Source organism: Cyclopterus lumpus, chromosome 20 (genome assembly GCF_009769545.1).
Source record: "Cyclopterus lumpus isolate fCycLum1 chromosome 20, fCycLum1.pri, whole genome shotgun sequence".
Lineage (NCBI taxonomy): Eukaryota > Metazoa > Chordata > Actinopteri > Perciformes > Cyclopteridae > Cyclopterus > Cyclopterus lumpus.
The window spans coordinates 785,001-812,500 of NC_046985.1; the positions used below are offsets into that span (position 1 = coordinate 785,001).

The following is a 27,500-nucleotide window of genomic DNA, read 5'->3' on the forward strand; positions in this document are numbered from 1 at the left end:
TGCAGTGAATACACACTACTCTACTGCAGTAAATACAGACTATACAGCAGTAAATACAGACTCTACTGCAGTAAATACAGACTACTCTACTGCAGTGAATACATACTCTAGTGCAGTACATACACACTCTACTGCAGTAAATACAGACTATACAGCAGTAAATACACACTACTCTACTGCAGTGAATACACACTACTCTACTGCAGTAAATACAGACTACTCTACTGCAGTAAATACAGACTCTACTGCAGTAAATACACACTACTCTACTGCAGTAAATACACACTACTCTACTGCAGTGAATACATACTACTCTACTGCAGTAAATACAGACTACTCTACTGCAGTAAATACAGACTCTACTGCAGTAAATACACACTACTCTACTGCAGTGAATACAGACTCTAGTGCAGTAAATACACACTACTCTACTGCAGTAAATACACACTCTACTGCAGTGAATACACACTACTCTACTGCAGTAAATACACACTCTACTGCAGTAAATACACACTACTCTACTGCAGTGAATACATACTCTAGTGCAGTCAATACATACTCTAGTGCAGTAAATACACACTCTACTGCAGTCAATACATACTATAGTGCAATCAATACATACTATACTGCCGTAAATACACACTCTACTGCAGTAAATATACACTCTACTGCACTAAAACAAACTATACTGCAGTAAAACAAACTACTACAGTAGAAACAGACTCTACTTCAGTAGAAACCAATGTGGTGATACAAAAAGTACCGAAGGCTGAAACATTTGTTTAACTGAAATCAGCAGAAACATGACGTCTGAAGACTCAACAGATAAACTCAAGGCCGTCAAATGTCAAGGATTCACCACAATCTGTCTGTCTCTTCATGTGTAGAACTCAGTAGAACTTAGTAGAACTGAGAATAACTTAGTAGAACACAGTAGAACTCAGTAGAACTCTGTAGAACTTAGTAGAACTGAGAATAACTTAGTAGAACTTAGTAGAACTCAGTAGAACTTAGTAGAACCCAGTAAAACTCTGAATAATAAGTAAAACTCAGTAAAACTCTGAATAATAAGTCAAACTCAGCAGAACTCAGTAGAACTCAGCAGAAGTTACAGGCAGTAAAGTGAAGAGAACTCTCACCTCTCTGTTGAGCTGCAACTCGCTCCATCAGCAGCAACAACAGCAGCAACTTCATCTCAGCAGCAATAGATTGGACTGGTTTCTAACTGGTTTCTAACTGGTTTCTAACTGGTTTCCAACTGGTTTCTAACTGGTTTCTAACTGGTTTCCAACTGGTTTCTAACTGGTTTCCAACTGGTTTCTAACTGGTTTCTAACTGGTTTCCAACTGGTTTCTAACTGGTTTCCAACTGGTTTCCAACTGGTTTCTAACTGGTTTCTAACTGGCCTCAGATTGTTCCTAACTGGTCTTCTGGTGTAGCTGCAGAATAAACCTAGTGAAGAGGAATGTGTTGCATGCCACAGTGACTCTCTCTCATTCATTCAGCTCAATAAGAGGGGGAGGTGGGAGGTGTGGAGTGGGGGTAGGGGGGGGGTGGACTGCACCATTTCATCTGGTTAGGGGGGAGTCCTCCTCCTTTTGAGTTGTTGTTTACAAGCTTATCTGTGATTAAGATATTAACATATAAACTATCCAGTTTTTCCTTAATGTTTCATTAGTTTCAGATGTTTAATTATGTTCATGTTTCACATGTTTCTTTAGTTTCATGTTTCATTAGTTACAAAATATTATTATGTTTCACATGTTATATTAGTTTCACATGTTATATTAGTAGTTTCACATGTTTCATTAGATTCACATGTTATACACTTGTATTCCTATAGACCTCAGTAGTAATGACTTCAATGAAAAGATTTGAACTATTAGAGGCAAGATTGATGATCTCAACTACTGCCGATCTGTCATCAAGAGGAGTGGCCTTGGAAACGGCTGTATGCCCTGGTGTATATTTGGATAGCTTTTCTCCCATTAACCTAGACCAATTGTCCTCAACGGTTTCTACTTCTAAACCGTCTACCTGTCTCTTGGACCCCATCCCAACGAGGCTGCTTAAAGACGTGTTGCCTTTAATTGGCACCTCTCTGCTGGATATTGTTAATGTGTCTTTGCTAACAGGCCATGTACCACATTCCTTCAAAGTAGCTGTAATTAAACCTCTCCTGAAGAAGACCACTCTTAATCCAGAGGTGTTGGCTAACTACAGACCGATCTCTAACCTTCCCTTCCTCTCTAAGATCCTTGAGGAAGTAGGACTCATCTCTGTACTGGTCTTGTTAGACCTTAGTGCTGATAAAGGACTCATCTCTGTACTGGTCTTGTTAGACCTTAGTGCCGATAAAGGACTCATCTCTGTACTGGTCTTGTTAGACCTTAGTGCTGATAAAGGACTCATCTCTGTACTGGTCTTCTTAGACCTTAGTGCTGATAAAGGACTCATCGCTGTACTGGTCTTGTTAGACCTTAGTGCTGATAAAGGACTCATCTCTGTACTGGTCTTGTTAGACCTTAGTGCTGATAAAGGACTCATCTCTGTACTGGTCTTGTTAGACCTTAGTGCTGATAAAGGACTCATATCCGTATTGGTCTTGTTAGACCTTAGTGCTGATAAAGGACTCATCTCTGTACTGGTCTTGTTAGACCTTAGTGCTGATAAAGGACTCATCTATGTACTGGTCTTGTTAGACCTTAGTGCTGATAAAGGACTCATCTCTGTACTGGTCTTGTTAGACCTTAGTGCTGATAAAGGACTCATCTCTGTACTGGTCTTGTTAGACCTTAGTGCTGACACAAAGCCTTGATTGGTGATGCACCATCATATCTTAAGGAGCTTGTAGTACCATATTGCCCCACTAGAGAGCTGCTCACTAAATGCGGGGCTACTTGTGGTTCCTAGAGTCCTAAAAAGTAGGATGGGAGCCAGAGCCTTCAGTTATCAAGCTCCTCTTTTATGGAACCAGCTTCCACTTTCAGTCCTGGAGGCAGACACAGTCACCTCATTTAAGAACAGACTTAAGACTTTCCTCTTTAATAGCCCTTATAGTTAGGGCTGAATCAGGTTTGCCCTGGTCCAGCCCCTTGATATGCTGCTATAGGCTTATAGGCTGCTGGGGGATGTTTTAGGATACACTGAGCACCTATCTCCTCTTCTCTCTCTCCTTATGGATGAATTTACATCTCTCCATTGCACCTTATTAACTCTGCTTCCTCCCCGGAGTCGTTGTGACTTCACGTCTCATAGGGTCCATTGGACCTGGAGGTGTCTGATGCTGGTCCTGCCTCCGTGGACCGGCCTCCTGCCCTGGTCCTGCTGATTCCCCCCCACCCTCTCTTCCTCCATTTGTTTAATGGGTTGTGGAGGTCTGGATCGTGGTCCATGCCTACTACTAATTATTCATACATTGTCATATTCATGTAATGTGTTTATGTAACTCTGTAACTCTGTTCATCTGGTCACATGACATCTATTCATCTGTCCATCCGGGGAGAGGGATCCTCCTCTGTTGCTCTCCTGAAGGTTTCTTCACTTTTTTCCCTGTCAAAGGTTATTTTTGGGGAGTTTTTCCTGATCCGATGTGAGGTCAAAGGTCAGGGATGTCGTATGTGTACAGATTGTAAAGCCCTCTGAGGGGAGTTTGTGATTTGTGATATTGGGCTATAGAAAATAAACTGAACTGAATTAATGTCTGTCTGTATGATTCCTTAATAGGAGCAGGATTAACTTTCGGGAAGGTAACGATTACATGACTAAGATAAAGCTCCGTTAGCTGCTAGCCGCCAGCTCACCCGTTGCCATATTGAGAGCTGTGTAGAGTCAATCGAAAGTGAAAAGAAGTCCGAATAAAATGATTTGACAGTTTTTATTTATTCCATATACAAAAAACATATTTGTTTACAGTGACTTTTACTTTATTCTTCGATAACAGGTTGTGTGTGTGGCGTCGCTGAGGACTAGAACTACATTTATTCGTACTGTAATGATCTTTGCACTGGATGGAGAGGAAGAGATAGAAAGAGAGATTCATGAAAATAGATAATAAAATAGACAGACGCCCCACACGCACTCACGCACAGACACACAAATGTACACACACACACACACACACACACACACACACACACACACACACACCTTTCCTTGTTTTCTCTACAAACCACCACAGTTAAAAAACAAGATTATTCCTTCAGAGTAAACATCTATATTACAGGTTGTTGCTTCACAAAATGAAAACACAGCATTACAACAGGATGGACCGGACCTGGGGCTTTTATTTTCTCAAATCACACTTCTTCCTGCCGGGGTGTATATATATATATATATATATATATATATATATATATATATATATATATATATATATATATATATATATATATATATATACTGTGTATATATACATATATATGTATATATATACTGTGTGTATATATATATATATACATACATATATGTATATATATACATATATGTATATACATATATGTATATATATACATATATGTATATATACACAGTGTATATATATGTATACATATATATACTGTGTATATATACATATATATGTATATATATACTGTGTGTATACATATATATACATATATGTATATATACATATACATATATATATGTATATATACATATATGTATATATATATATATTAAAGGACTAAATCAAAAACAGCTTCTCCCAGCCTTCCTCTTAGATTATTTATCTTTTTTATAACATGTTCGTTAAACCAGAATTACAAGTTTGACTCTGTGTTCTACAGTCGAGCTACAATACTGAAACATAAGGGACAAGATTTACATTTCTCACCATCATCATCATCCCCATTAAAGTAAAGATGGCCGCCTCTCAGTTGGATTTGTCTCATCTGGTTTTCTTTGTGTTAGAAGTGGAAGTTTGATTGAAACAGAGTCCTTGAAACATAGCTAGCTAGCTATAAGCTAAAACATAGCTAGCTATAAGCTAAAACATAGCTAGCTATATAGATAACACATAGCTAGCTAGCTATAAGCTAACACGTAGCTAGCTATAAGCTAACACATAGCTAGCTATATAGATAACACATAGCTAGCTAGCTATATAACTAACACATAGATGAATCGTTTTATTGGATTGTGTCTTCATTGTTTATGTTGCCTAGAATGAAAAGACTTTAATCTTTATTAAGATCCATTTAATACGATAAACGCCACACAAATAGAAACAAGCAGCTCTGGAAATGTCAACATGGAAGCGGCCATCTTTGCACACCTGGTTGATCGTGACGACCCCTTGAGAACGTGCCTGGTAAACCCTGTGCGTCCTCTGGCCAATGAGATCCCTGAACTAGATTTGAAATGAGTCCGTTTTAAATTAATGGAACAAAAGAACCAGCTCCACTTTACGCTCTATATCGTTAGAATCTCACTTATATATTTATACATTAACTGTTAACAGAGTGGGGGTATGTGAAGGAGGCTTTCCTCTCAGGCACTTGTCTGGTCGCCTAAATGGAAGCATCACTCACACAAACAAGCTTTTAAAACGGGGACTTTTAATTTGAAAAGCGGAAATAATGGTGCTCGTTAGCATCAAGGACAAATGTTACGTCTGTTACCCAAAATGCTACTGAAATATTTAAAAACACTTATTTTCAGGGCTTTGAAACCCTGTAAATTAAATGTGGTGAAGTTTTAACACCGTCAAGTAGAAAACGTCTTGATGCTAACACAAGCTAACGTCACATTCTGATGAAACATCCTCTCGTTAGCATCATTCGCATTCTACATCGGTTTCTCAGTGGGATGCTAACAACAAGCTAACGTCACATCCTGAGGAAACATCTGCTCGTTAGCTTCCCCGCACTCCGTTTCTGCCCACGTGGCTTTAATGAGGTAATATGTTCCTGGAAACACCTGGAAACACCTGGAAACACCTGGACCTGAGTCCTGCTGTCACTACGTCCCGACTGAATATCACCACAGATATTATAATTATTGCAAGTTTTCTCACATTTGTTTGGTTCTTTTAAACGTCTTCTGGTTCCAATCCGATATTCTAAATGTATTTCACACAAGTGGAGAGGGAAGGAAGGAAGGAAAGGAGACGCTTGTAGCAAAGAAGTGAGGAAAGAGGAATGATTTGAGGGAGCTGGAAGTCGAGAGGAAGTGAGAAGGAGACAAAACGAGAAGTAAGGAGAAGACAGGAAAGATAGTGGAGGAAAGGAATGAGGAGAAGGGGGCAAGGACAACGGAAAGGAAAGAGGAGAGGAAAGGAAACAAGTGAAAGTAGAAGAGAAGACACACAAGGTCACAAGTGGAGAAGCTAGGGAAGGAGGAAAGGAGGTAACAGAGGACTCAGTCCAGGTGCTTTTATGAGATCGGCAGTTCTGTTAAATCTAAAAAAAATTCACAAAACTTTATTAACTATTTACAAGCTGGAGGTTTGAAACGTTCTTCAGTCAGTTTGGAGGTTTTATGTAAAAAGAAGAAAAATATCACAATAAAAATATCACGTGACTAAAAAATAGAACCAGAAGTGGAAACGTAGAAAAGTCTTCTGAGGTATTTCTGCTGTATTGAGGTGATCTGTGGTTCATGAGCAGAGCTCTTCTCACGCTTCCTTCCCTTCGTCTCCTCCTCGTCTCCTTGTCTCCTCGTCTCCTCGGAGAGTTCAGAACAATAAAAAGGAAACCAGAGAAAATGTTCCTCATTGCGGTGAAGCAGCAGCATCTTTACATTCACTGTTAACATGTATGACATCACACACTCTCACACGCACACACTCACACACACACACACTCACATACACACTCTCACACGCACACACTCACACACTCACTCACACACACTCACACACACTCACTCACACACACTCACACACACTCACTCACACACACACACACTCACACACACTCACACACACTCACTCACACTCACTCACACTCACACACACTCACACACACACTCACACACACTCACACACACACACTCACACACACACACTCACACACACACACTCACACACACACTCTCACACTCTCACACACACAAGCACACACTCTCACACACACACGCACACACTCACACACTCACACTCACACACACACACTCACACACACACACTCACACACACACACACACTCACACACACACACAATCACGCACACACACACACACTCTCACACACTCTCTCTCACACACACACACACACACTCACTCACACACTCACTCACACACACACTCACTCACACACTCACTCACACACACACTCACTCACACACTCACAGACCTTAATAAACATTCTTTGCATCGTGACGTCTTGCACCTTTTTTAGGGGAACATAAGTTCTGTTGTTTGAGCACCTTGCCAATTCCCATATTCGGGACAGCCAATAGGCTTTGAGCACCCTAAGATAACCCCCCCACCCGCATTAGCCCCGCCCCTACCCCGTGGTTACCTGAGAAGATTTATTTCTGTGGTTGAGCGCTGTTGGCCAATCAAATCTCTGCATGCAAGACATTTACTTCCTGGTTCCTGAAAAGCTTCTTCAGTCTTCAACCTCAACAATGAAACTGCTGAACGCAAAGAGAGACCTCACTTCCTGTTTCCTGTCGTTTTGGATGCACCCCGTTGGATCCGAAGGTGATGGGAGCGTGAACAGAAGAAAACAAGGTCAGAGTCGGACTGGTTGCGCAACAGTCACCCCGTTCCTACAGGGGTTTGCAGCATTGTAGTAAAAAAACGTCCCGATGGCAGTTGATGGGAGGCGGTTGCTAGGTGACCCCGATCTTGAGGCTCAGACGGAGGAATAATAAAAAAATCTGCCAAAGTAATAAAAGTCATCGTTGAGGTACCTGGAGATAGAAGAGCATTCACTGAGTCGGGACCTGGATGCCTTTCACTGTGGGTGTGTATGTGTGTGTACTTCACACACATACACACACAGTCACGTTTGGTTAAAAAAAGACACAAATGACTCAAGTCTGGAAGGAAAACTGGAGAAAACAACGTGTGCTGGTAACCTTCATCCGAACGGACGAAGAGAGAATCAAAGAAAAGAAGTCCAGACGGATCAAAGAGAAGCTGCTTCCTGTTTAGAGTGTTCACTGAGAAGGTGTGTGTGTGTGTGTGTGTGTGTGTGTGTGTGTGTCATTCGGTCGTCTTCACAGGAAGTTGAGCTTCCTCGAGAACCAGTCAGTGTTCCCTGTCCTCACATACTGGACTCTTGGGCTCCACGTTGGTCAACATGGGGACCGGCGGCAGTGCAGAGATCAGCAGGACGTGGGGGTCGGAGGTAGGCGGGGCTATGGTGGCGGTCAGGCGGCGGACCTGAGAGATCCTCTCCTCCACGCAGCCGGCTGACAGACGAGCCTCAGCGTCGTGGTCCCAGCACTCCTCCACCGTCTCACAGACCTGAGCCAGACCCTGTAACAGGGGGAAGATTCAGAAATATTACTTACTTCTTTGGTTTTCTGGGAAGAAAAACTACGATAACACGTTCAATATAACGAGATACTAAAACTACGATAACACGTTCAATATAACGAGATACTAAAACTACGATAACACGTTCATTATAACGAGATACTAAAACTACGATAACACGTTCATTATAACGAGATACTAAAACTACGATAACACGTTCATTATAACGAGATACTAAAACTACGATAACACGTTCAATATAACGAGATACTAAAACTACGATAACACGTTCATTATAACGAGATACTAAAACTACGATAACAAACACGTTCAATATAACGAGATACTAAAACTACGATAACACGTTCAATATAACGAGATACTAAAACTACGATAACAAACACGTTCAATATAACGAGATACTAAAACTACGATAACACGTTCAATATAACGAGATACTAAAACTACGATAACACGTTCAATATAACGAGATACTAAAACTACGATAACAAACATGTTCAATATAACGAGATACTAAAACTACGATAACACGTTCAATATAACGAGATACTAAAAACTACGATAACACGTTCAATATAACGAGATACTAAAACTACGATAACACGTTCAATATAACGAGATACTAAAAACTACGATAACACGTTCAATATAACGAGATACTAAAACTACGATAACACGTTCAATATAACGAGATACTAAAACTACGATAACACGTTCAATATAACGAGATACTAAAACTACGATAACACGTTCAATATAACGAGATACTAAAAACTACGATAACACGTTCAATATAACGAGATACTAAAACTACGATAACACGTTCAATATAACGAGATACTAAAACTACGATAACACGTTCAATATAACGATACTAAAAACTACGATAACACGTTCAATATAACGAGATACTAAAACTACGATAACACGTTCAATATAACGAGATACTAAAACTACGATAACAAACATGTTCAATATAACGAGATACTAAAACTACGATAACACGTTCAATATAACGAGATACTAAAAACTACGATAACACGTTCAATATAACGAGATACTAAAACTACGATAACACGTTCAATATAACGAGATACTAAAAACTACGATAACACGTTCAATATAACGAGATACTAAAACTACGATAACACGTTCAATATAACGAGATACTAAAACTACGATAACACGTTCAATATAACGAGATACTAAAACTACGATAACACGTTCAATATAACGAGATACTAAAACTACGATAACACGTTCAATATAACGAGATACTAAAACTACGATAACACGTTCAATATAACGATACTAAAAACTACGATAACACGTTCAATATAACGAGATACTAAAACTACGATAACACGTTCATTATAACGAGATACTAAAACTACGATAACACGTTCAATATAACGAGATACTAAAAACTACGATAACACGTTCAATATAATGAGATACTAAAACTACGATAACACGTTCAATATAACGAGATACTAAAACTACGATAACACGTTCAATATAACGAGATACTAAAAACTACGATAACACGTTCAATATAACGAGATACTAAAACTACGATAACACGTTCAATATAACGAGATACTAAAACTACGATAACACGTTCAATATAACGAGATACTAAAACTACGATAACACGTTTATTATAACGAGATACTAAAACTACGATAACACGTTCAATATAACGAGATACTAAAACTACGATAACACGTTCATTATAACGAGATACTAAAACTACGATAACACGTTCAATATAACGAGATACTAAAACTACGATAACACGTTCAATATAACGAGATACTAAAACTACGATAACACGTTCATTATAACGAGATACTAAAACTACGATAACGCGTTCAATATAACGATACTAAAACTACGATAACACATTCAATATAACGAGATACTAAAACTACGATAACACGTTCAATATAACGAGATACTAAAACTACGATAACACGTTCAATATAACGAGATACTAAAAACTACGATAACACGTTCAATATAACGAGATACTAAAACTACGATAACACGTTCATTATAACGAGATACTAAAACTACGATAACACGTTCAATATAACGAGATACTAAAAACTACGATAACACGTTCAATATAACGAGATACTAAAAACTACGATAACACGTTCAATATAACGAGATACTAAAACTACGATAACACGTTCAATATAACGAGATACTAAAACTACGATAACACGTTCAATATAACGAGATACTAAAACTACGATAACACGTTCAATATAACGAGATACTAAAACTACGATAACACGTTCAATATAACGAGATACTAAAACTACGATAACACGTTCATTATAACGAGATACTAAAACTACGATAACACGTTCAATATAACGAGATACTAAAACTACGATAACACGTTCATTATAACGAGATACTAAAACTACGATAACACGTTCAATATAACGAGATACTAAAACTACGATAACACGTTCAATATAACGAGATACTAAAACTACGATAACACGTTCATTATAACGAGATACTAAAACTACGATAACACGTTCAATATAACGAGATACTAAAACTACGATAACACGTTCAATATAACGAGATACTAAAAACTACGATAACACGTTCAATATAATGAGATACTAAAACTACGATAACACGTTCAATATAACGAGATACTAAAACTACGATAACACGTTCAATATAACGAGATACTAAAAACTACGATAACACGTTCAATATAACGAGATACTAAAACTACGATAACACGTTCAATATAACGAGATACTAAAACTACGATAACACGTTCAATATAACGAGATACTAAAACTACGATAACACGTTTATTATAACGAGATACTAAAACTACGATAACACGTTCAATATAACGAGATACTAAAACTACGATAACACGTTCATTATAACGAGATACTAAAACTACGATAACACGTTCAATATAACGAGATACTAAAACTACGATAACACGTTCAATATAACGAGATACTAAAACTACGATAACACGTTCATTATAACGAGATACTAAAACTACGATAACGCGTTCAATATAACGATACTAAAACTACGATAACACATTCAATATAACGAGATACTAAAACTACGATAACACGTTCAATATAACGAGATACTAAAACTACGATAACACGTTCAATATAACGAGATACTAAAAACTACGATAACACGTTCAATATAACGAGATACTAAAACTACGATAACACGTTCATTATAACGAGATACTAAAACTACGATAACACGTTCAATATAACGAGATACTAAAAACTACGATAACACGTTCAATATAACGAGATACTAAAACTACGATAACACGTTCAATATAACGAGATACTAAAACTACGATAACACGTTCAATATAACGAGATACTAAAACTACGATAACACGTTCAATATAACGAGATACTAAAACTACGATAACACGTTCAATATAACGAGATACTAAAACTACGATAACACGTTCAATATAACGAGATACTAAAACTACGATAACACGTTCATTGTAACGAGATACTAAAACTACGATAACACGTTCAATATAACGAGATACTAAAACTACGATAACACGTTCATTATAACGAGATACTAAAACTACGATAACACGTTCAATATAACGAGAAACTAAAACTACGATAACACGTTCAATATAACGAGATACTAAAACTACGATAACACGTTCATTATAACGAGATACTAAAACTACGATAACACGTTCAATATAACGAGATACTAAAACTACGATAACACGTTCAATATAACGAGATACTAAAACTACGATAACACGTTCAATATAACGAGATACTAAAACTACGATAACACGTTCATTATAACGAGATACTAAAACTACGATAACACGTTCATTATAACGAGATACTAAAACTATGATAACATGTTCATTATAACGAGATACTAAAACTACGATAACACTTTCAATATAACGAGATACTAAAACTACGATAACACGTTCAATATAACGAGATACTAAAACTACGATAACACTTTCAATATAACGAGATACTAAAACTACGATAACACGTTCAATATAACGAGATACTAAAAACTACGATAACACGTTCATTATAACGAGATACTAAAACTACGATAATACGTTCATTATAACGAGATACTAAAACTACGATAACATGTTCATTATAACGAGATACTAAAACTACGATAACACGTTCAATATAACGAGATACTAAAACTACGATAACATGTTCATTATAACGAGATACTAAAACTACGATAACACTTTCAATATAACGAGATACTAAAACTACGATAACACGTTCAATATAACGAGATACTAAAACTACGATAACACGTTCAATATAACGAGATACTAAAACTACGATAACACGTTCATTATAACGAGATACTAAAACTACGATAACACGTTCATTATAACGAGATACTAAAACTACGATAACACGTTCAATATAACGAGATACTAAAACTACGATAACACGTTCATTATAACGAGATACTAAAACTACGATAACACGTTCATTATAACGAGATACTAAAACTACGATAACACGTTCATTATAACGAGATACTAAAAACTACGATAACACGTTCAATATAACGATACTAAAAACTACGATAACACGTTCATTATAACGAGATACTAAAACTACGATAACACGTTCAATATAACGAGATACTAAAACTACGATAACACGTTCAATATAACGAGATACTAAAACTACGATAACACGTTCATTATAACGAGATACTAAAACTACGATAACACGTTCATTATAACGAGATACTAAAACTACGATAACACGTTCATTATAACGAGATACTAAAACTACGATAACACGTTCATTATAACGAGATACTAAAAACTACGATAACACGTTCAATATAACGGTTCTAGAATGCACCAACTGATTATTATTGATTAATCTACTGATCATCTGACTAATTAACGGGGAGCTTGAGGTGTAAAATGTGAGCAGGTGATGAAGATGACGATCAGAAGGTGATGAAGACTCACGCTGTGCTTGAGCCAAAGCTTTTTGAGGGACGGCCTCATCTTCTTATGGACCACCACGTCCTGCAGGTCCTCCAGAGCCGGATGTTGACCCACCTCCTCCTCAAAGGGGAGCAGGTACTCATCCACCGGGCCTACACACACACACACACACACACACACACACACACACACACACACACAGACACAGACACAGACACAGACACAGACACAGACACAGACACAGACACAGACACAGACACAGACACAGACACAGACACACACAGACACAGACACAGACACAGACAGACACAGACACAGACACAGACACACACACACACACACACACACACAGACACAGACACAGACACAGACACAGACACAGACACAGACACACACACACACACACACACACACACAGACACAGACACAGACACAGACACAGACACACACACACACAGACACACACACACACACACACACACACAGACACATACACACACACACACACACACAGACACAGATACAGACACAGACACACACACACACACACACACAGATACACACACAGACACACACACAGATACAGACACAGACACAGACACACACAGACACAGACACAGACACAGACACAGACACAGACACAGACACACACACACACAGACACACACACACACACACACACACACAGACACATACACACACACACACACACACAGACACACACACAGATACAGACACAGACACACACACACACACACACACAGATACACACACAGACACACACACAGATACAGACACAGACACAGACACACACACACACACACACACAGATACACACACAGACACACACACACACAGACACACACACACACACAGACACACACACACACACACAGACACATACACACACACACACACACAGACACACACACAGATACACACAGACACAGACACACACACACAGACACAGACACACACACACACACACACACACATACACACACACACACACACATACACACACACACACACACACACACACAGACACACACACACACACACACAGACACACACACAGACACACACACACAGATACACATACACACACACACAGACACATACACACACACACAGATACACACAGACACACACACAGACACATACACACACACACAGATACACACAGACACATACACACACACACAGACACACACACACAGATACACACAGACACACACACAGTATAAACCGTGATCGGTCTAAAGTTGTTGAGAAAGTGTTTGTGTGTGAACTTAAGTTTAGTTAAATTGAATTAAGTTAACTTTCTTTAAGTTATGTTAATTTTAGTTTAGTTAAGTTACAAAGAAGAAACACTTTAAATATCTACGAAAAGAAAAAAATAGAACAGGATATCGAATAGAAATAATATCTGTCTGTTACCATCCACAGCTTGATGAGTAAACATATTATTAATATATAATAATAAATGATAATATATAATAATAAACTATAACATTTAATAATAAACCATAATATATAATAATAAACTATACTATATAATGACGTTTTTATTATATATATAATGATATTATAAAATATGAAATAATAAACTATAGTATATAATAATAAACTATATATAATAATAAACTATAATTATATTATATAAATTGTAATAATAAACTATAATATATAATAATAAACTATAATATATAATAATAAACTATAATATATAATAATAAACTATATATAATAATAAACTATAATATATAATTATATTATATAAATTGTAATAATAAACTATAATATATAATAATAAACTATAATACTTCATAATTACCGTCCACAGCTTTGCAGCGGGACACCAGCTCCCAGAGCACGAGGCCCAGAGCGTACATGTCGATCCTCAGGAAGGAGTCTCTCTGGAAGTTGATCGCTCCTTCTAAGACCTCCGGAGCCATGTAGCGCCAGGTCCCCACCTGCACACACACACACACACACACACACACACACACACACACACACACACACACACACACACACACACACACATGAGGCCGTGCTCGTGGCTCGTGACTCGTGACTCGTTGCTCGTGGCTCGTTACTCGTTGCTCGTGGCTGATGGCTTGTGACTCGTGACTAGTGGCTTGTGACTCGTTACTCGTTGCTCGTTGCTCGTGACTAGTGGCTTGTGACTCGTGGCTCGTTACTCGTCGCTCGTGGCTGATGGCTTGTGACTCGTGACTCGTGGCTCGTGACTCGTGGCTCGTGACTCGTTACTCGTTGCTCGTGACTAGTGGCTTGTGACTCGTTGCTCGTGACTTGTTACTCGTTGCTCGTGGCTGATGGCTTGTGACTCGTGGCTCGTGGCTCGTTACTCGTGACTCGTGACTAGTGGCTTGTGACTCGTGACTCGTTGCTCGTTGCTCGTGACTAGTGGCTTGTGACTCGTGGCTCGTTGCTCGTTGCTCGTGACTAGTGGCTTGTGACTCGTGACTCGTGGCTCGTTGCTCGTTGCTCGTGACTAGTGGCTTGTGACTCGTGACTCGTTGCTCGTTGCTCGTGACTAGTGGCTTGTGACTCGTGGCTCGTTGCTCGTTGCTCGTGACTAGTGGCTTGTGACTCGTGGCTCGTGGCTCGTTGCTCGTTGCTCGTGACTAGTGGCTTGTGACTCGTGACTCGTTGCTCGTTGCTCGTGACTAGTGGCTTGTGACTCGTGACTCGTTGCTCGTTGCTCGTGACTAGTGGCTTGTGACTCGTGACTCGTTGCTCGTTGCTCGTGACTAGTGGCTTGTGACTCGTGACTCGTTGCTCGTTGCTCGTGACTAGTGGCTTGTGACTCGTGGCTCGTGACTCGTTACTCGTGACTCGTGACTAGTGGCTTGTGACTCGTGACTCGTTGCTCGTTGCTCGTGACTAGTGGCTTGTGACTCGTGGCTCGTGACTCGTTACTCGTGACTCGTGACTAGTGGCTTGTGACTCGTGACTCGTTGCTCGTTGCTCGTTGCTCGTGACTAGTGGCTTGTGACTCGTGACTCGTTGCTCGTTGCTCGTGACTAGTGGCTTGTGACTCGTGACTAGTGGCTTGTGACTCGTGACTCGTTGCTCGTTGCTCGTGACTAGTGGCTTGTGACTCGTGACTCGTTACTCGTTGCTCGTGACTAGTGGCTTGTGACTCGTGACTCGTGACTCGTGGCTTGTGACTCGTGACTAGTGGCTTGTGACTCGTGACTCGTTACTCGTTACTCGTTGCTCGTGACTAGTGGCTTGTGACTCGTGGCTCGTGACTCGTGGCTCGTGACTCGTTGCTCGTGACTCGTGACTCGTGACTCGTTGCTCGTGACTAGTGGCTTGTGACTCGTGGCTCGTGACTCGTGACTCGTGGCTCGTGACTCGTGACTCGTGACTCGTGACTCGTTGCTCGTGACTCGTGACTCGTGACTCGTTGCTCGTGACTCGTGACTCGTGACTCGTTGCTCGTGACTCGTGACTCGTGACTCGTTGCTCGTGACTCGTGGCGTGCAGCAGCTCACCTGTCCGTGGGTCTCTCCCGGCGGTTCTCCCGGCGCGAAGCGAACGGCGAGGCCGAAGTCTCCTATCACGGCGGAGAGGTCCGAACGCAGCATGACGTTCTTACTCTTGAAGTCCCTGAGAGGCACCAGACACCGGGGGTCAAAGGTCATATGACCGAGGCTGTGAATGTGAACTAATAATAATAAAAATAATAATAACTGACCTGTGGGCGATGGCTGGTTTGGCGCCCTCTCCTTTGAGGAGGGGGATGTCCTCGTGAAGGTACGCCAGGCCGCACGCCATCGACTCGCCGATGTGACACAACTCGGACCAGCTGACGATGTTCCCCTTCAGGAAGTCTGACAGAGAACCCTGCAGAGACCAGCAGAGACCAGCAGAGACCAGCAAGAGGTCTTCATTCAAAACCACATCGACGCAGATCCTCAAAGACGGATTTATGTTCCAGATATTTCTGTTGGTCCCTCCCTCCTCCTCCTCTTACTCCTCCTCTTCCTCTCTCCCCCTCCTCCTCCTCTTCCTCCTCTTCCTTCCTCCTCCTCCTCCTCCTCTTCCTCTCTCCCCCTCCTCCTCTTCCTCCTCCTCCTCTTCCTCTCTCCTCCTCCTCCTCTTCTCCCTCTTCCTTCCTCCCTCCCTCCCTCCCTCCTCCTCTTCCTCCCTCCCTCCTCGTCCTCCTCTTCCTCCTCTTCCTTCCTTCCTCCCTCCCTCCTTCCTCCTCCTTCTCTTCCTCCTCTTCCCTTGTCCTCTCCCTCCTCCTTCTCTTCCTCCTCTTCCCTTGTCCTCTCCCTCCTCCTTCTCTTCCTCCTCTTCCCTTGTCCTCTCCCTCCTCCTCCTCCTCCTCTTCCCTTGTCCTCTCCCTCCTCCTCCTCCTCTTCCATTGTCCTCTCCCTCCTCCTCTTCCTCCTCTTCCCTTGTCCTCTCACTCCTCCTCCTCCTCTTCCTCCCTCCCTCTCCCTCCTCCTCTTCCCTTGTCCTCTTCCCTTGTCCTCTTCCCTTGTCCTCTCCCTCCTCCTCCTCCTCTTCCCTTGTCCTCTCCCTCCTCTTCCTCCTCTTCCTCCCTCCCTCCTCCCTTGTCCTCCTCCTCACCCTTCTCTTCCTCCTCTTCCCTTGTCCTCTCCCTCCTCCTCCTCCTCCTCCTCCTCCTCCTCCTCCTCCTCCTCCTCTTCCCTTGTCCTCTCCCTCCTCCTCCTCTTCCTCCTCTTCCCTTGTCCTCTCACTCCTCCTCCTCCTCTTCCTCCCTCCCTCTCCCTCCTCCTCTTCCCTTGTCCTCTTCCCTTGTCCTCTTCCCTTGTCCTCTCCCTCCTCCTCCTCCTCTTCCCTTGTCCTCTCCCTCCTCTTCCTCCTCTTCCTCCCTCCCTCTTCCCTTGTCCTCTTCCTCCTCCTCTTCCTCCTCTTCCCTTGTCCTCTCCCTCCTCCTCCTCCTCTTCCCTTATCCTCTCCCTCCTCTTCCTCCTCTTCCTCCCTCCCTCTTCCCTTGTCCTCTCCCTCCTCCTCCTCCTCTTCCCTTGTCCTCTCACTCCTCTTCCTCCTCTTCCTCCCTCCCTCCTCCCTTGTCCTCCTCCTCACCCTCTCGTGGAACTCGGTGATGAGCCACAGTTCGGCCTCCAGGTGACTCCCTCGTTTCTCTGCAGCGATGAACCTCAAGATGTTCTCGTGCTTCATCCCCGGTGTGATGAAGATGTCGGTCTCGTTCTCCCACGACTCCTTGTTCTGTGAGGAGGAGGAGGAGGAGGAGGAGGAGGAGGAAGGAAGAGGAGGAAGAGGAGGAAGAGGAGGACGATGGGGAAGAGAAGGAGGAGGTAGGAAGAGGAGGAAGAGGAGGAGGAGGGGGAAGAGAAGGAGGAGGAGGAGGTAGGAAGAGGAAGAAGAGGGAGGAGCAGGAGGAGGAGGAGGAGGAGGATGGGGAAGAGAAGGAGGAGGAGGAGGAGGAAGGAAGAGGAGGACGATGGGGAAGAGAAGGAGGAGGAGGAGGTAGGAAGAGGAGGAAGAGGAGGAGGATGGGGAAGAGAAGGAGGAGGAGGAGGTAGGAAGAGGAGGAAGAGAAAGAAGAGGAGGAGGAGGAGGAGTTGAGAGACGGTTTCCAGACTTTAAAAGCACTCACAGAGGGTCTGGGTCTGGGTCTGGGTCTGGGTCTGGGTCTGGGTCTGGACCTGGACAGGGAAGATCTTGACGGCCACGTGCTCGCTCCTCATCTGGGCCTTCCAGACGCAGCCGAAGCGACCTCTGGCCTTCACCTCCAGCAGCTGCAGGGGCTGGAGGCGCAGGAGGGGGGGCGCCGTGGGACCCGGGTCCTGCAGGAACCAGATCACACAGCCGGGTTTGATCAACATCAATGTGATTCTGCTCCATCAAGGAAAACACATTGAAAAGTTGAATTTATGGAGAAAAGTATGAATCTCAACATTTTATTCAAATAGTTTTTATTTTGGACTTTGTGACATTGTTCAGAAAAGTACTGAATATTGTTTATTATTATTTATATATATAGTATTTTTTTAGATAATAAAACGATTGGTCAACATTCTACAAAGATATTACACAGAGAATTTTTTATTTTTATTGCTAGTATATTATTAGTATTGAATATGACACAAGGATCCTGTTCCTCATACTTCCTGATTACTGAAGTCTGGTTCAACTATCCTGATTACTGAAGTCTGGTTCAACTATCCTGATTACTGAAGTCTGGTTCAACTATTCTGATTACTGAAGTCTGGTTCAACTATCCTGATTACTGAAGTCTGGTTCAACTATCCTGATTACTGAAGTCTGGTTCAACTATCCTGATTACTGGAGTCTGGTTCAACTATCCTGATTACTGACGTCTGGTTCAACTATCCTGATTACTGAAGTCTGGTTCAACTATCCTGATTACTGAAGTCTGGTTCAACTATCCTGATTACTGAAGTCTGGTTCAACTATCCTGATTACTGGAGTCTGGTTCAACTATCCTGATTACTGAAGTCTGGATCGACTATCCTGATTACTGAAGTCTGGTTCAACTATCCTGATTACTGAAGTCTGGTTCAACTATCCTGATTACTGAAGTCTGGTTCAACTATCCTGATTACTGAAGTCTGGTTCAACTATCCTGATTACTGACGTCTGGATCGACTATCCTGATTACTGAAGTCTGGTTCAACTATCCTGATTACTGAAGTCTGGTTCAACTATCCTGATTACTGAAGTCTGGTTCAACTATCCGGATTACTGAAGTCTGGTTCAACTATCCTGATTACTGGAGTCTGGTTCAACTATCCTGAGTACTGAAGTCTGGTTCAACTATCCTGATTACTGAAGTCTGGTTCAACTATCCTGATTACTGGAGTCTGGTTCAACTATCCTGATTACTGAAGTCTGGTTCAACTATCCTGATTACTGAAGTCTGGTTCAACTATCCTGATTACTGAAGTCTGGTTCAACTATCCTGATTACTGGAGTCTGGTTCAACTATCCTGATTACTGAAGTCTGGTTCAACTATCCTGAGTAGACCGGGATAACCTGATTTCAATCATCGGGTTAATTTAAGCTTATAGGACATTTGATTGACTTAGTTGAACCACGTACGAGTTATAGGGCCCTGGTTGAAAACACGTGTTGACAGTTTACATGTTGACAGTTTTACCTTCTTAATCAATAACAAAACAAAAGAAGAAAAAAAATATTATTATTCTTTAAAATAATTAATTCTCTGTTAGGGTCAAACAATACTTTCATTCAAATCTTTGACTAATTTAAAAAGTAAAAAGCAATGTGCTGAAAATAAATACAAATACCAGAATACCTCAAATGTATCGCTGCTGAAAATAATAATAATTTCACTAAGATATTGTTTTTAGTCAGGGCACAAAAAGCTGCAGTTCCAACACATCGCCACCAGAGGGAGCTGCGGTTCATGTTCTCACTGTGTGTATGTTGATATACAAGTGTTTGTGTGTGCGTGTGTGTGCGTGTGTTTGTGTGTTTCTTTGTGTGCATGTATGTGTGTATATGTGCCTGTTTGTGTGCGTGTGTGTATGTGTGTGTCTTTGTGTGCATGTACGTGTGTATATGTGCCTGTGTGTGTGTGTGTCTTTGTGTGTCTTTGTGTGCATGTACGTGTGTATATGTGCCTGTTTGTGTGCGTGTGTGTATGTGTGTGTCTTTGTGTGCATGTACGTGTGTATATGTGCCTGTGTGTGTGTGTGTCTTTGTGTGTCTTTGTGTGCATGTACGTGTGTATATGTGCCAGTGTGTGTGTGTCTTTGTGTGCATGTACGTGTGTATATGTGCCTGTGTGTGTGTGTCTTTGTGTGCATGTACATGTGTATATGTGCCTGTGTGTGTGTGTGTCTTTGTGTGCATGTACGTGTGTATATGTGCCTGTGTGTGTGTGTGTCTTTGTGTGCATGTACATGTGTATATGTGCCTGTGTGTGTGTGTGTCTTTGTGTGCATGTACATGTGTATATGTGCCTGTGTGTGTGTGTGTGTGTGTCTTTGTGTGCATGTACGTGTGTATATGTGCCTGTGTGTGTGTGTGTCTTTGTGTGCATGTACGTGTGTATATGTGCCTGTGTGTGTGTGTGTGTACCTCTGCCAGGTCCACGTGTCCGTACGGAGGTTTCCGGTGCCGGTACATCCAGACGGCGGTGAGCAGGACGACAGACAGCATGATGAAGGGCAGCAGGCAGTAAACCATCACATTCAACACGCCGGGGGGCGGAGCTTTGATCACTGACATCATCACATGCACAAAGATGTCTGGCAGTTAAAACACACACTGAATGGATACAGATGTTAAATAAGTTACACATGTTAAATAAGTTACACATGTTAAATAAGTTACATATGCTAAATAAGTTACATCTGTTACATGTTAAATAAGTTACATCTGTTAAATAAGTACATCTGTTACATGTTAAATAAGTTCCATATGTTAAATAAGTTCCATACGTTCCATATGTTAAATAAGTACATCTGTTACATGTTAAATAAGTTACATATGTTAAATAAGTTCCATCTGTTACATGTTAAACAAGTTCCATACGTTCCATATGTTAAATAAATTCCATCTGTTACATGTTAAATAAGTTACACATGTTAAATAAGTTCCATATGATAAATAAGTTCCATATGTTAAATAAGTTACACATGTTAAATAATTTCCATATGTTAAATAAGTTCCATATGTTAAATAAGTTACACATGTTAAATAAGTTCCATATGTTAAATAAGTTACATATGTTAAATAAGTTCCATCTGTTACATGTTAAATACGTTCCATATGTTAAATAAGTTCCATATGTTAAATAAGTTCCATATGTTAAATAAGTTCCATATGTTAAATAAGTTCCATCTGTTACATGTTAAATACGTTCCATATGTTAAATAAGTTCCATCTGTTACATGTTAAATACGTTCCATATGTTAAATAAGTTCCATATGTTACATGTTAAATAAGTTCCATATGTTAAATAAGTTCCATATGTTACATGTTAAATAACTTCCATACGTTAAATAAGTTCCATACATTAAATAAGTTCCATACGTTCCATATGTTAAATAAGTTCCATCTGTTACATGTTAAATAAGTTCCATCTGTTAAATAAGTTACATCTGTTACATGTTAAATAAGTTACATCTGTTACATGTTAAATAAGTTCCATACGTTAAATAAGTTCCATACGTTAAATAAGTTCCATACGTTAAATAAGTTCCATATGTTAAATAAGTTCCATACGTTCCATATGTTAAATAAGTTCCATACGTTCCATCTGTTAAATAAGTTCCATCTGTTACATGTTAAATAAGTTCCATACGTTAAATAAGTTCCATACGTTAAATAAGTTCCATACGTTCCATATGTTAAATAAGTTCCATTTGTTACATGTTAAATAAGTTCCATCTGTTAAATAAGTTACATCTGTTACATGTTAAATAAGTTCCATATGTTAAATAAGTTCCATCTGTTACATGTTAAATAAGTTCCATATGTTAAATAAGTTCCATCTGTTACATGTTAAATAAGTTCCATACGTTAAATAAGTTCCATCTGTTACATGTTAAATAAGTTCCATACTTAAATAAGTTCCATATGTTAAATAAGTTCCATCTGTTAAATAAGTTACATCTGTTACATGTTAAATACGTTCCATATGTTAAATAAGTTCCATCTGTTACATGTTAAATAAGTTCCATACGTTAAATAAGTACATCTGTTACATGTTAAATAAGTTCCATACGTTAAATAAGTACATCTGTTACATGTTAAATATGTTAAATAAGTTCCATCTGTTACATGTTAAATAAGTTCCATCTGTTACATGTTAAATAAGTTCCATATGTTAAATAAGTACATCTGTTACATGTTAAATAAGTTACATATGTTACATGTTAAATAAGTTCCATCTGTTAAATAAGTTCCATATGTTAAATAAGTTACATATGTTAAATAAGTTCCATCTGTTACATGTTAAATATGTTCCATATGTTAAATAAGTACATCTGTTACATGTTAAATAAGTTCCATATGTTAAATAAGTTCCATACGTTCCATATGTTAAATAAGTACATCTGTTACATGTTAAATAAGTTACATATGTTAAATAAGTTCCATCTGTTACATGTTAAACAAGTTCCATACGTTCCATATGTTAAATAAGTTACACATGTTAAATAAGTTCCATATGTTAAATAAGTTCCATATGTTAAATAAGTTACACATGTTAAATAAGTTCCATATGTTAAATAAGTTCCATATGTTAAATAAGTTACACATGTTAAATAAGTTCCATATGTTAAATAAGTTACATCTGTTAAATAAGTTCCATCTGTTACATGTTAAATACGTTCCATATGTTAAATAAGTTCCATATGTTAAATAAGTTCCATATGTTAAATACGTTACATCTGTTACATGTTAAATACGTTCCATATGTTAAATAAGTTCCATCTGTTACATGTTAAATAAGTTCCATATGTTAAATAAGTTCCATATGTTACATGTTAAATAACTTCCATACGTTAAATAAGTTCCATACATTAAATAAGTTCCATACGTTCCATATGTTAAATAAGTTCCATCTGTTACATGTTAAATAAGTTCCATCTGTTAAATAAGTTACATCTGTTACATGTTAAATAAGTTCCATCTGTTACATGTTAAATAAGTTCCATACGTTAAATAAGTTCCATCTGTTACATGTTAAATAAGTTCCATACTTAAATAAGTTCCATATGTTAAATAAGTTCCATCTGTTAAATAAGTTACATCTGTTACATGTTAAATACGTTCCATATGTTAAATAAGTTCCATCTGTTACATGTTAAATAAGTTCCATACGTTAAATAAGTACATCTGTTACATGTTAAATAAGTTCCATACGTTAAATAAGTACATCTGTTACATGTTAAATATGTTAAATAAGTTCCATCTGTTACATGTTAAATAAGTTCCATCTGTTACATGTTAAATAAGTTCCATATGTTAAATAAGTACATCTGTTACATGTTAAACAAGTTCCATATGTTAAATAAGTTACATATGTTACATGTTAAATAAGTTCCATCTGTTAAATAAGTTCCATATGTTAAATAAGTTACATATGTTAAATAAGTTCCATCTGTTACATGTTAAATATGTTCCATATGTTAAATAAGTACATCTGTTACATGTTAAATAAGTTCCATATGTTAAATAAGTTCCATACGTTCCATATGTTAAATAAGTACATCTGTTACATGTTAAATATGTTCCATATGTTAAATAAGTACATCTGTTACATGTTAAATAAGTTACATATGTTAAATAAGTTCCATCTGTTACATGTTAAACAAGTTCCATACGTTCCATATGTTAAATAAGTTACACATGTTAAATAAGTTCCATATGTTAAATAAGTTCCATATGTTAAATAAGTTACACATGTTAAATAAGTTCCATATGTTAAATAAGTTCCATATGTTAAATAAGTTACACATGTTAAATAAGTTCCATATGTTAAATAAGTTACATCTGTTAAATAAGTTCCATCTGTTACATGTTAAATACGTTCCATATGTTAAATAAGTTCCATATGTTAAATAAGTTCCATATGTTAAATACGTTACATCTGTTACATGTTAAATACGTTCCATATGTTAAATAAGTTCCATCTGTTACATGTTAAATAAGTTCCATATGTTAAATAAGTTCCATATGTTACATGTTAAATAACTTCCATACGTTAAATAAGTTCCATACATTAAATAAGTTCCATACGTTCCATATGTTAAATAAGTTCCATCTGTTACATGTTAAATAAGTTCCATCTGTTAAATAAGTTACATCTGTTACATGTTAAATAAGTTACATCTGTTACATGTTAAATAAGTTCCATACGTTAAATAAGTTCCATACGTTAAATACGTTCCATATGTTAAATAAGTTCCATACGTTCCATTTGTTAAATAAGTTCCATCTGTTACATGTTAAATAAGTTCCATACGTTAAATAAGTTCCATACGTTCCATATGTTAAATAAGTTCCATCTGTTACATGTTAAATAAGTTCCATCTGTTAAATAAGTTACATCTGTTACATGTTAAATAAGTTCCATATGTTAAATAAGTTCCATCTGTTACATGTTAAATAAGTTCCATATGTTAAATAAGTTCCATCTGTTACATGTTAAATAAGTTCCATACGTTAAATAAGTTCCATCTGTTACATGTTAAATAAGTTCCATACTTAAATAAGTTCCATATGTTAAATAAGTTCCATCTGTTAAATAAGTTACATCTGTTACATGTTAAATACGTTCCATATGTTAAATAAGTTCCATCTGTTACATGTTAAATAAGTTCCATACGTTAAATAAGTACATCTGTTACATGTTAAATATGTTTCATATGTTAAATAAGTTCCATCTGTTACATGTTAAATAAGTTCCATCTGTTACATGTTAAATAAGTTCCATATGTTAAATAAGTACATCTGTTACATGTTAAATAAGTTCCATACGTTCCATATGTTAAATAAGTTCCATCTGTTACATGTTAAATAAGTTCCATACGTTAAATAAGTACATCTGTTACATGTTAAATATGTTCCATATGTTAAATAAGTTCCATCTGTTACATGTTAAATAAGTACATCTGTTACATGTTAAATAAGTTCCATATGTTAAATAAGTTCCATACGTTCCATATGTTAAATAAGTACATCTGTTACATGTTAAATAAGTTCCATATGTTAAATAAGTTCCATCTGTTACATGTTAAATAAGTTCCATACGTTAAATAAGTTCCATACGTTCCATATGTTAAATAAGTTCCATCTGTTACATGTTAAATAAGTTCCATACGTTAAATAAGTACATCTGTTACATGTTAAATATGTTCCATATGTTAAATAAGTTCCATCTGTTACATGTTAAATAAGTACATCTGTTACATGTTAAATAAGTTCCATATGTTAAATAAGTTCCATACGTTCCATATGTTAAATAAGTACATCTGTTACATGTTAAATAAGTTCCATATGTTAAATAAGTTCCATCTGTTACATGTTAAATAAGTTCCATACGTTCCATATGTTAAATAAGTTCCATATGTTACATGTTAAATAAGTTCCATACGTTAAATAAGTTCCATACGTTCCATATGTTAAATAAGCACATCTGTTACATGTTAAATAAGTTACATATGTTAAATAAGTTCCATACATTCCATATGTTAAATAAGTACATCTGTTACATGTTAAATAAGTTCCATATGTTAAATAAGTTCCATACGTTCCATATGTTAAATAAGTTCCATCTGTTACATGTTAAATATGTTCCATATGTTAAATAAGTACATCTGTTACATGTTAAATATGTTCCATATGTTAAATAAGTACATCTGTTACATGTTAAATAAGTTCCATATGTTAAATAAGTTCCATACGTTCCATATGTTAAATAAGTTCCATCTGTTACATGTTAAATATGTTCCATATGTTAAATAAGTACATCTGTTACATGTTAAATAAGTTCCATATGTTAAATATGTTCCATATGTTACATGTTAAATATGTTCCATATGTTAAATAAGTACATCTGTTACATGTTAAATAAGTTCCATACGTTCCATATGTTAAATAAGTTCCATATGTTACATGTTAAATAAGTTCCATACGTTAAATAAGTTCCATACGTTCCATATGTTAAATAAGTTCCATATGTTACATGTTAAATAAGTTCCATACGTTAAATAAGTTCCATATGTTCCATATGTTAAATAAGTTCCATATGTTACATGTTAAATAAGTTCCATACGTTAAATAAGTTCCATATGTTAAATAAGTTCCATATGTTACATGTTAAATAAGTTCCATACGTTAAATAAGTTCCATATGTTCCATATGTTAAATAAGCACATCTGTTACATGTTAAATAAGTTCCATATGTTAAATAAGTTCCATATGTTAAATAAGTACATCTGTTACATGTTAAATATGTTCCATATGTTAAATAAGTTCCATCTGTTACATGTTAAA

General features: G+C 38.1%; 2 protein-coding genes across 4 annotated transcripts in view; both read right to left on the minus strand.

The window, feature by feature from the left end:
• lama1 (laminin, alpha 1) overlaps positions 1-1,194 on the minus strand; it is a 76,261-nt gene extending 75,067 nt beyond the window's left edge. Inside the window, exon 1 of the mRNA XM_034560689.1 lies at positions 1,140-1,194. Coding sequence (XP_034416580.1) covers positions 1,140-1,194 — 55 coding nt within the window. The remainder of the gene's footprint in view (positions 1-1,139) is intronic.
• Positions 1,195-7,988: 6,794 nt separating this feature from the next.
• LOC117749510 (activin receptor type-2B-like) overlaps positions 7,989-27,500 on the minus strand; it is a 28,489-nt gene continuing 8,977 nt past the window's right edge. Inside the window, exons 4-12 of one of the 3 annotated variants that reach the window (XM_034560111.1) lie at positions 21,573-21,715; positions 19,150-19,290; positions 18,566-18,709; positions 17,205-17,353; positions 17,002-17,116; positions 15,309-15,447; positions 13,493-13,623; positions 8,197-8,430; positions 7,989-8,088 (exon numbers count right to left, since the gene is read on the minus strand). In XM_034560111.1, the coding sequence (XP_034416002.1) occupies positions 8,200-8,430; positions 13,493-13,623; positions 15,309-15,447; positions 17,002-17,116; positions 17,205-17,353; positions 18,566-18,709; positions 19,150-19,290; positions 21,573-21,715 (1,193 nt within the window). In that variant the 3' untranslated portion in view covers positions 7,989-8,088; positions 8,197-8,199. Of the gene's footprint in view, positions 8,089-8,155; positions 8,431-13,492; positions 13,624-15,308; positions 15,448-17,001; positions 17,117-17,204; positions 17,354-18,565; positions 18,710-19,149; positions 19,291-21,572; positions 21,716-27,500 lie in introns of those variants that run through there. The other 2 variants (XM_034560112.1, XM_034560110.1) reach the window with 2 other exon arrangements.